General features: G+C 48.5%; 1 protein-coding gene across 2 annotated transcripts; it reads right to left on the bottom strand.

Annotated features, from left to right (window-relative positions):
- Positions 1–985: 985 nt before the first annotated feature.
- LOC147209030 (uncharacterized) lies at positions 986–10,665 on the bottom strand. 2 transcript variants are annotated; one of them, XM_086104221.1, is made up of 33 exons: positions 10,565–10,665; positions 10,421–10,480; positions 9,644–9,709; positions 9,506–9,562; positions 9,372–9,413; positions 9,191–9,217; positions 9,054–9,092; positions 8,098–8,958; positions 7,916–8,017; positions 7,746–7,832; positions 7,620–7,682; positions 7,475–7,534; positions 7,365–7,400; positions 7,207–7,272; positions 6,597–6,641; positions 6,451–6,519; positions 6,290–6,361; positions 6,116–6,202; positions 5,967–6,029; positions 5,827–5,907; positions 5,604–5,714; positions 5,487–5,528; positions 5,359–5,412; positions 5,177–5,260; positions 4,876–4,995; positions 4,670–4,780; positions 4,558–4,599; positions 4,428–4,490; positions 3,946–4,020; positions 3,816–3,855; positions 2,461–2,512; positions 2,037–2,382; positions 986–1,933 (listed from the first exon to the last, which is right to left on the bottom strand). In XM_086104221.1, the coding sequence occupies exons 1-33, from the start codon at positions 10,583–10,585 to the stop codon at positions 1,532–1,534; spliced, it is 3,546 nt and encodes a 1,181-aa protein (XP_085960347.1). In that variant the 5' UTR covers positions 10,586–10,665; the 3' UTR covers positions 986–1,531. The 2 variants fall into 2 exon arrangements, with proteins under 2 accessions (XP_085960347.1, XP_085960354.1); XM_086104228.1 differs by having other exon boundaries at positions 4,670–4,777.
- Between the last annotated feature and the right edge of the window lie 136 nt (positions 10,666–10,801).

Genomic DNA, 10,801 nt, shown 5'->3' with positions numbered 1-10,801 from the left:
TATACATGGTCGGGTTTTTTTGGGCTAAAATCGCCTTACTATACATGGTCGTTTTTTTCGGCAAAAAACGCCTTCCTATACATGGTCGTTTTTTTCGGCTAAAGACGCCTTACTATACATGGTCGTTTTTTTCGGCTAAAAACGCCTTCCTATACCTGGTCTTTTTTTTCGGTTAAAAACACCTTACTATACATGGTCGGGGTTTTTTTGGCTAAAAACGCCTTACTACACATGGTCGTTTTTTTTCCGCTAAAAACGCCTTCCTATATATGGTCGTTTTTTTCGAGTTAAAATGCCTTACTATATATATATGGTCATTTTTTTCGGCTAAAAACGCCTTCCTATACATGGTTGTTTTTTTCGAGTTAAAATGCCTCACTATACATGGTAATTTTTTTCGGCTAAAAACGCCTTACATATTCATGGTCATTTCTTTCGGCTAAAAACTTCTTACTATACATGGTCGGTTTTTTTCGGCTAAAAACGCCTTACTATTCATGGTCATATTTTTTCGGCTAAAAACACCTTACTATACATGGTTGGGTTTTTTTCAGCTAAAAACGCCTTACTACACACGGTTGTTTTTTTTTGGCTAAAAACGCCTTATTGTACATGGTCGGTGTTTTCATCTAAAAACAGTTGTTTTTTTTCGGCTAAAAACGCCTTACTATACATGGTCGTTTTTTGTTTTTTTTAAACGCCTTTCTATTCATTGTCGTTTTTTTCGGCTAAAAACACCTTACTATTCATGGTTGTTTTTTTCGTCGAAAAACGCCTTACTACACATGGTCGTTTTTTCAGCTAAAAACGCCTTACTATTCATGGTCGTAAACTGTAAAATTATCACTGCAGAGATTACCGCTTTTTCTGCACTCAGTGATTGACTTCTATGCAAAGTCATTTCTCAACTTGTCTTCCGTGCCATGTCATGCTTGTCGAGTGTTGATTTACTTCATATTAAGAAACTACTGCACTTAAACATTAATTCATAAATGTATATCATATGCTTTTATTTTTGTTTTTCTCAGTATAAATAACATGTACCCTGACTCTTTGAATAAAAACACTTCATTCAAGCGTTAGGGAGTGCAAGGGGTTATGATGGAGGGGTGTTGCAAATCATAAAGACCTGCCAAATGGTATGATAGCATTGTTTTATACAAGGCTAGGCCTCAGCTTCAAAATCAGTCATTGGTCCTTGGCCTTGGCCTCGGAGGCAAGTCCTTGGTCCTTGGCCTTTGCCTCGGAAAATTTTCCAAGTCCTTGGCCTTGGCCTCGGAGTCAAGTCCTTGGCCTTGGCCTCGGGTTGCCGGTCCTTGGACACAACACTGGCATAAACTGAGACGCTTACGGTAGCCTAGCGCTGCCTAAATGTAATCTTTGATTGGTTAGCAGGGAAAATGCCTGACAATCAAATGCAAATGAGCTCAATCAATAAAAAGGATGACTTCCACTTCTTAAAAAGTAGCTGACGTTGCAGTCTTTGCGGCCGTTCTTCAACCCGTTCCATAATCATCCTTGACAAACCCGTTTAAAAGTTGCCAATGGCCTTCTGGAGCTCCTCCCTGATGCTGTTCAGCTCCACCACTCCGTCATTGAGCACATTGGCCGCCTCTTTGATCCGAGCCACCACTTGCTTCTTGAAGGCTCTCTTCAGGTTCCGGGAGTCCTTGAAGTACTTTTCCATGCCGCCGTTAAGTCCTTGGACCAGCTGCAAGATGGCGTCCGTCACCTCCATGGCCCGCATGACGGGCGAGTCCACCAGGCTGATCATCTGGACCGCCTTGCGCACCTCCCAGTCCTCAGAATAGTGCTGCGTGCCCGAGCGGAGGAAAGGATGCCCGCGCAGTTTGTACAGGCCGTGATTGAGGAAGTGAAGGATCTCGGCCAAGCCCCGAAAGTCAAACTCGTACTCCTGCAGCACCGCCTCCACCTGCAAACCGGCGCAGGTGCCAAGACGTCAGATGAGAAGCGCCCACAAACCTCACGGTCATCAAGGAATGCGGAAGAAAAGCTCTTCTTTGCGTAGCATTTACCTTCTTGCGCTCCTGCATGATGTTGACGTTATCCGAGATGCTGGCGGAGGCCGAAGTGATCCCTCCGGCGGTGGCCACGCCCACCCCGACCGCCGTGACGATGAGCGAGGCGCCAAAGGTGAACGGGGCCAAGGCCAAGCCGGCGATGGCCGTCACGCCGCCGACGGCCGCCGTGGTGCTGCCCGTGATGCCGGCCGCTTTGGCTTTCTGGTGGAAGGTGCTGAGGTGGTCCGCCAGGGCGTGGAGCTTCACCACGTGCTGCCAGAAGACCTCGGCGCGTTCCATGAAAACTTTGTTGAACACCTGCAGGCCTCGGTTCACCTTGTCGGCCAAAACAGTGAAGGACCTGGCAGGGGGGCGGGGAATGGTTTGTCAGCTGCCAAGTTGCGGAAAAACGGAGGCCGGAATGCTCGGAAGCACCTACTCGCAATCGTCGCGCTGTTTGGTCTCTTCGTCCGATGGCACCTCGTCCCACTCTGGAAAACAACCCGGGGACAGACCAGAGATGAACATCTGACGATCGCCACTCAATGGACAAACGTGTTCTGATGTGGGGGGAAAAACGCGGAGGGCTTTTGTGGTGTCGGGACAACCATGCGGTCCCTTCTTTTGGACGAATGAGTCGGCGCTTTCGAAAAGATGCACACTAACACCAGTGGACACTCCGAGAGCTTCTTTCCCCTTGCTATCAACATCAACAAACACGCATCCATCCCTGTTCTGTACTGCTTATCTCACGCGGGTCTCCAATTCCACCAACTTGCTTTTCAGGGCGAGTAGAGACGTTCAAAATCGACATGACTTGATGGATTTGCGTTCAGGTACTCAATGTATACTCGTGCTCTTTGAAATTACTCAGCATTTGGCAGAGACAAATTGTATGTTTGGACATACAGTCAAACCTCGGTTTTGGAACTTCTTTGTTCTCGACCAAATCGGTTTTCGACCAAATATTTAGAGTTTTTTATGCCCCGGGTTACGACCGAAAATCAGTTCTCGATCAAACTGAACACACTTGAATGCGCCACTTGACTCCTCTCGCCTTCCTTACACAAGGAAGTGCCGCTTCCTCGTGTAGCGTTCCATTGTCAGCAGACGTGCTCAATAAAGTTTTTTTTTTTTTTTTTTTAAAAGAGGTTTCGGTTTTCGAACAGCATTCTGGAACGAATTATGGTCAAAAACCGAGGTATGACTGTACCTGGCCAATTAACGTCTCTCCATACGAAACTTTCAAGTTACGAAACGCCTCAACGGAAAAATATTTCCTCTTGTTACGAAATAAATTTCAACATACGAAAGGTAATAATACAGTATGGCATGATAGTCGCAGCTCCGAGTTTCCTGAACGCAACATACTTCGAGCTGCTCTGCCATTGGCTACTACCGATCATCATCCTGGCATCCCATTGGCTAAGAGGGACCTCGACCAAACTGTCGATATGTGTAGATCGATAAATAGATGGATATGTTGTCTATGCAGCGTCCTCGTCACTCGCCCCTCGATAGTTTGACGTAAATGTGAATCACCCAGAAAAAGTGTTCACCAGTCGGGCGATTGCTCACTATGCTGATGTTTGACTTGGACATTTTCGAAGGATTGTTAAAAGCCGACAAAAGCAAACGTCCTTGGATCACTACTTTTCAAAACGACAGGCAAAAACCACTTCTGAGAGAAACACAGAAAAACTTTTTTCAGAGTAGACTGTGCCTGTGTGTTTTCATCTTTCTCCCTTGCAACCTTTTGATTTTTTTCATTTGATTTTTAATACCGTGACTCACTTTCTACTGTGTACCACCACTCCATCAAGCTGTCCGTGTCCTGCGACAAAAGAAAGACAATGAGACGACAACAACAACAACACGCTCGAGGCGCCGCCGCCGCCGCCAGTCACATCGGCAACGCACTGACCCCGTCGCCGTCTCCCTCGCCGTATTCCAGACCCGCCACCACGCGCTCGTCCCTCTGCGCCGCTAGCCACTCGGCCTGGAATAAAAAGCAACGGACCGCGGCGTGAAAATTTATTGTCACTTGACTGCACGAATGCAGAGCGACGAAATTCAATTAAAACTCATTCACTCCCAAAGACGTGGTCTCGAATTGGCTGGTACTGAATGAGTTAACAGTGCAACCTGTCCAAGAGACATTTTTAAAAAATTACCAACAGAGGGAGACAGAACAGAGAAACCTAACAAGTCGAGCGGGGGAAAAAAAACCCAAAACGTCCACCCTTGTCGAGAGCTGAGAAGATGAGACGCCCCGTGCCAGACGCTGTGCCGCTAATGCCGCCGTGCCAGTTGACAGAGACGGAAAAAACACAAAGTTCTTGTGTTTACATTCCACACGCGTAACGATCTTTTCTCTCTCGAAATGTCAAAAGCGGAACGACTGACCTGCGCCGCCTCCGACAGGTGGTTGATTGGCACTTCCTCCACGGCGCCTTCCCACACTTTGTTCTGCCGAGAGACGCAATTAGAAAGACGCGCGATTCAAAAGACCAAAAGTGATGCTCATGCCGCTCACCTTTGATTTGTGCTTTCGGAACGGTTTGCGCTTCAACTTTTTCTGCCAGGGAAGAGCAAGAGTGTGGTGAATCCGATGCCAAAAAAAAAGTGAGCCTGTCCATCCGCATTACCGGTTTCTGATGGACCAGCTCATCCTGTTTGTAGTAGTAGTCCACTACGGGATCTCCATGTTGTCTTTCGCTCAAAGCATCGTCGCCCTCATCTGACCAGTTGTCCGCCTGCTGACAGTATCAATCAATCAACCAACCAATCATTGGAATTGAAGCCGAAGCTCCCGCGGCTCATTCAATAAACACCAAATCGAAAACATACGTACACCGGACGTGGGTGCAAAAGCAGCGTCGCCAAATATCAGCGCCTCCACCGGTGCAGGTGAACCGAGGTTTGGCTTTGGTTTGCGGGGCAAAGGCACCGGGGCCTTGAACTTGTTCTTTTTCTAAAAAAGGGGTGGGGTGGGGGGGGGCGCATCTTAAGATGGAATCTTTTCCTCAACAGAAACCAAGATGGAGGACGACATTGTGACATTGCGTGCATGTCATTTACTCAAACGTCTTATCAAGAATGATTGAAACAACAAAGAAAAAAGGTCAATTGGGCTTTCGAACAAGCAAACAAACCACTGCGTAGGCATCTGCCGCTTCATAATCGAGCTGCTCAGCCGGGAAGCTGTTTTGTTGGGAGTGAAAGAAAGGCACCTCCTCCTTTTCCCACAAAAAGAAAAAAAAAGTTGCACTTTCTTTTAGTCATAAGCCATAACATACTTAATTGTCTTCATATTTTGAAAAAATAAAAGATCTACCTGGCGGCTGGAGTGAAGCCCTTTGAGCTCATCCACATTCTCCAGGCCGTGCTCCTGGCGGGGAGGGAGTGGGGGACAACATTCACCTCAGTTCAAAAGCGAGAGCGCATGCGAGTGCGTGTCCGTACCTGCCACATGTCGGCGCCAGCGAAAAACTCCTCTTGTCTGTCCTGGGGGACATGAAAACACGCAACACCGTCCATCACCTTCTTGCGTCATCGCACGCGCGCCATTTTCGGCGGTACCTTTGAGTCCTTGCAAGGTGTGTATCCATGCGCCCCCTGCGGCTGCTCTTCCTGAGAATTTGTCAATCCTTTGAGATGTGCAAACTTCTTTTTCATTTTCTTTTTGCCTTTCTGGAGAGCGGGGTGGTGTGGGGTGGGGGGCACATTAGCAATGGCTAGACATGCCGACTTCTAGAAGAGGGTCTCAGGTTAAAAAAAAAAAAAAAAAAAAAAAGGGACTCACGCCGGCGAAGGCGTCGACCTCGTCCAGCTGCGCTCGCGCCGCCTCTTCTTTATCCCCTTTGCCGAAATCAAACATGGCCTCCTACGGAGGAGAGCGGCGTGAGAGCCACGTATGGGATGCGAATCATGAAACGTCGATACCTGGGAGTGCCACCGGAGAGCAGATTCTTTCATGTTCATCCGTTTCTGAAGGAAGTCGTCGTCCTGTCGGATGACGGCGAGAGCAAAGCGGGTGAGCGCGGCCGGCCGACGCGGTCGCGCGCTTTTCCCGCCGTCGCCGCCGCCGTTACCTTGCTCGCCGGAGCCGGTTGTCGCTGGACGAGGCTGGTGGACGCGCGCCTCAGCAGCTGGTTGACTTTGTTCTTCAGGGGCTTTTTCTACGGAACAAAAAGAGATGACGGGAGTGGAAAGACAAAAAAAAAAAAAAAAAGAAGAGGATCGAAGGGTACAAAAAAAAATCTTACTTTGCCGTCAGCCCAACTTTGCTCTCCGTCTTCCTTCTTCCCAGACGGGTAGTTCATCTCGTAGAAATTTTCCTGAGAGGAAGAAGAGCAAGAACGAAGATGTGTGAAGGATGCGCCTTCTTCTCATCTCACTTGGATTGATTGGCGCCGCCGCCGCTTACCTTTGAGGATTTCCCTTGAGAAGGTAAAGTCCAGCTGCAGCCATCTTTCATGTCATCAGACAGTTTGTCCTGGTGAGCAACGTCTTTGTAAGCCCAAATACACTGCTGACATTCTCACCTTTAGCCGTTTTTTTTTTTTTTTGTACCTTTGAGGCTCCTCGGGACAACAACAAAAACTTCCGGTCCTTCTTCTGTGGAAGATGTTCACACAATGAGTGCGAAATTCATGTTCAAGCGTTGGCATCGGAAAGCAAGCAAGACAGAGAATCCGTTTGCGTCTTTTTTTTTTAACTGCTCCAACGCAACACTGTCAAATTTTCAATATGCACTGGAAAGTTTCCGGAAACGGGATCTGTTCTTGACAAACCACACAGCGGAAGGCTGAACCGTGATGAAAACACCAACCTTGCAAATTGCAAAAACAAGGGAAAGTCTCTCTGTGGAGAACCGCGCTGAACCTCAGCATGCACGAAATTTGGATTCAGCAGATGCTTCCGAGCGATGAAGCTTTTCCTGTACGGATTTCAGGGTGTTGAGCCTCATGATCTCTTGCTCGAAGACTTTGAAAAACCCGAAGACCGTAAAGCTCCGACCAGTTTTGCGGATGCCGAGTTCCAGGGCGGCCAGTGTCAGACTTCCCCTGGCTTTGCGCAAACGCAAAGAACCGACTTGACTGTAAAACTGAATTGCTCTTCGGGGACCGCGAAAAGTATTTTCAATCGGAATCTGAAAGTGCAGAAACGGCAATGGGATGACCTTGACGTGTCCTCCGAAATCATCCCGATTCTCTCCTGTCGCTCCTTCCTCAGAGACTTGCGTGACCTGAAAGGAGAAGTGCCGCTTGGTTGCCTTCCTTTTGATCTCCACTAATGCCCCCTCCCCCCCCCCAAAAAAAGGATAAAATCGCCACTCACCGTCAGGGATTCGCGACGCAGTCGAAATTTTCCAGACTGGGAAGACAAAACAGAAACATTGGGAGAGACGTGCAAAGAGGTGAAAAGGTGGCCGGCGTTCGTTGGCTTACTGGTTTGAAGTCGGGGTGGAACTGAGGACTGTCTTCCGGCCAGTCTTCCACACACTTTTCCTGTTGAGACATAATCCACTTGTTGGATCGACACAACAACTCCAAGGGGGGGGGTAAAGGCCACGATCAAGATTCGGAGCCCCACCTGTCCAATCAGCAGGATGTCCTCAAAGATGTCGCAGCGCTCCTTGTCGAGCGCTTTCCCGTCCTAAAAGACACACAAAGATAATCAGCCGGGATGGAAATATCGCCTCCCAAGCACGTGGCACACCTGCGGCTTGGCGGCGGCGCCGGCGAATGAAACGGGGGGCGCTTTGCCGGGTTTTGGAGGAGGTTTCGGCGGCTCTCTTGGCTCCACCTGGACAAGCGGAAGACGATGACTCGCGGTTGAGCAGATCGCAAGCCGGCTTGTTACTCTGACGGAGGCGAAGGCGGTTTTACGATATAGGCCGGCTTGCGGGATTTATCCGGCACGGGGGGCTTCTCCAACCTGGGAGGTCTGGAACGAGGGAGCGGCTTGGGCGGGCGCCTGGTGAGAGTCACCTGGTGCGGCGTGATGCCCGAGGAGACATTTAGAAGGAAGCCACCCAACTTGGAATTGCAAAACGGCAGACGCTACACACATGATTCGACTCGGTGGGGGAAGAGTCTGACGACGCACTCCGTTTCTGGGCCTGACTGAAGGGCGTCGGCTGGAGGATGCCGTGTTTGCTTCCTTGCGGAGTGGTGAGCGCGACGTCGCGTGGGCCGTCCGAATACATCGATCGGACGGCGTGTTCCGAGAGGTCCGACGTCGATTTGGTCAACCCGCTCCTGGGAAGGCTTCCGAAAACGGCCCCGCCGTTGGCCGCCTCCGGATTTAACAGATCGCTTGTGCTGCCGCCGTCGCCGAAGAGCTCCTTTACGATGGAGCTCGAGAAATTCGAAGAAGGGGAGAATACGTCCAAATCAGATCCGGATAATCCTGAAGAAGCGAGTTTGTCATCGGGTGAGAATTTTGCTCCATTCGCCTGAAACAAATGTGACGCAGCGCTTGAGGAAGAGTAAAACGGATTCCTGGCTGGATCCCTCGGAGAGCCGATCGGATCCTCCGCCATGTTGGAAGAAGGCCGAAATGGATCCGAGACTTTCCCCGAAGGCGCCCTGAGGCTAAAATCCTCGGGTGAATCTTGTAAAAGGTCCTGCTGGCTGGAGCTCTTTGACACCAGGTTCTTGAACAAGTTCTCAGGATGGCTTTCTGCCGAGCTGCGGCTCGTGTTCTGATACTGCCCAATTTGGGATGTGAAAATGTTATCCGGCAGGTGGTTTGAGCTAAAGCCGCGGACCGAGTCCTTGTGGCCTTCAGACCCCGAGGCTCCATTTTCCTGCCAATCCAACGGAGAACGACGGAATTCAGGCAGAGCAACGAAGTCACTCGCCATCTGCGCTTCCTGCCACGGTTTTCGTCCGACATCCTCGCTGGTGTCGTATTTGTGCCTGGACTCCTAACGTGACAAGTGCAAGAAAAAAAAAAGAAAATAAATATGACGTGAGCCAACTGTCGAGAAACTGATAAAAAAGGAATGCTGCTGGTCCATACCAATTGATAGGAACAAAAAGGGTTCGTGTTTGCCACAGGCTGCAGAGAATAAAATAAGAAAGCATTTTGAATAGGATGTGGTTCATCTCAAACGTTATGATTTGTGGGACAGGCGGGGGGGGGGGGGTGTCCGTCACCTGAGGGTTCGGCCGCTGTGCTGCATCCTGTAACACGAAAGCCATGACATAACATGAGGCGACGCGCAAACTGGTTGTGCACGTCAGAAATTGTGAGTAAAGGTGAGACCCAGAAAAAATAAAGGGCGTGAATGTGATCGGGCGGAGGCAGAGAGCGGCTAACAAACAATTTGGACCTCACCTGTGACAGCTGACTGTCAGTGGTCACATTCAGAAAGTCGTCCTAGAAAAATAGAGAAATAAACAAATAAAAATTGTCCACCCCACCCCCAATTCCCAGTGTGCATACGCTATCATTTTAAAAGCTTCTCTCACTCGGTTGCTTCTCGAAGCACTCGCAGGCGACCCGCTGGAGGGCGACGGACGGACGCTCTGAGGAGGACGGACGGACGGGATGGGATGATTGAAGTCCCGTTGTCATGGTAAACGGGACGGCGGCAAAGTGATAAATACCTGCTGCGAATTGAGGAATGGGCTTTGAGGGATTTTCTTGAGCATGTTTTGTAGCACCACAATGCTCTGCAAAAGACAAACAATCACTTGACAAGCCAAGCAACAGGAGACAAGAAGTGCAGTGCCAAGCAAATCAGGTCTCTTTCAAACATTTAGGTTCAAAGGTGCAATTATGTAAAATACGTTTGAACTGAATCAATCAGCACAACATTTGTATTTTGGTTTCATTTAATAAAAATGTTCATCAGCGGTGCTGCAGGACATTATCCAAATTCACTTGGCCAGATTTGTTGTTATTAATCTTGCTCATCCACTGCCATCAATTTATCACAGAAGGTCCAGTTAACCTTTGTGTCAACTTGTTGACATTCATTCAACACAATCAGTCAAAGCGAAACTAAATTATCATCACTTCATTAGATATACTTCCTTTTTGTAATGCAAAATAAATGCCTTGCCTCAATAATTGGTAGAAATTTCCCAGACTACTAGTTCTACTTCGACATATCACAATAATGACGGGAAATACAGCATGTGTGCCAGATTAATTTTTATCTCTGCTCAGTGATGTAAAAGTAGCCGACGCATGATAGCGTATAAAAGTTAGTTTAGAAAGGAGAAAATATAACAAAGGTGAGTTTAAGGTTTTAGGAAACAGCGCGTTGAAAATATGGTGTCACGTGATCAGCCATGACAATGCAAAACATACGCTTTCCGTGACATGTTTTTTGTTGGATGACAACAATCCTAAAAATGAAAAAAAAAAAAAAGATTTACGGGTCGCTTTTGGATGGTGTCGCTCTCCCCTTGCTCGTCCTTCACCCCCTCCTGGCCCTCCTAATTTGGACATGAAACCAGACCAAACTCTTAACAAGAATAAAAGCAAGCATGAGAATTTGTGTCAGGTTGTGCGCCACTTACCGTGCTCACAACGGCTCTCATGTTGCCCTTTTGCTCGCTTTCTGCTCGTTTCTTCGACTGTTTTTGCTTATCATCATCATCCAGCTGTTGAACGCACCTGTGTCAAGTCTCCATGTTGAGAACGCCACATCCGCTAAGTGACTTTCAGAGTAACAGTCCCATCCAGGGCCGCGGACAAAAAGGATTCATAACAGACGCTAAAGTGCTCCTTTCATTCAAATTTAGAAACTGATAACA

The sequence above is a fragment of the Hippocampus guttulatus genome, chromosome 2, assembly GCF_054856545.1.
Source record: "Hippocampus guttulatus isolate MCC_2025c chromosome 2, RoL_Hgut_1.0, whole genome shotgun sequence".
NCBI classification, from domain to species: Eukaryota; Metazoa; Chordata; class Actinopteri; order Syngnathiformes; family Syngnathidae; genus Hippocampus; species Hippocampus guttulatus.
The sequence above is the reverse complement of the archived record's forward strand: the minus strand, read 5'-3'. Positions and strand labels throughout refer to the sequence as shown.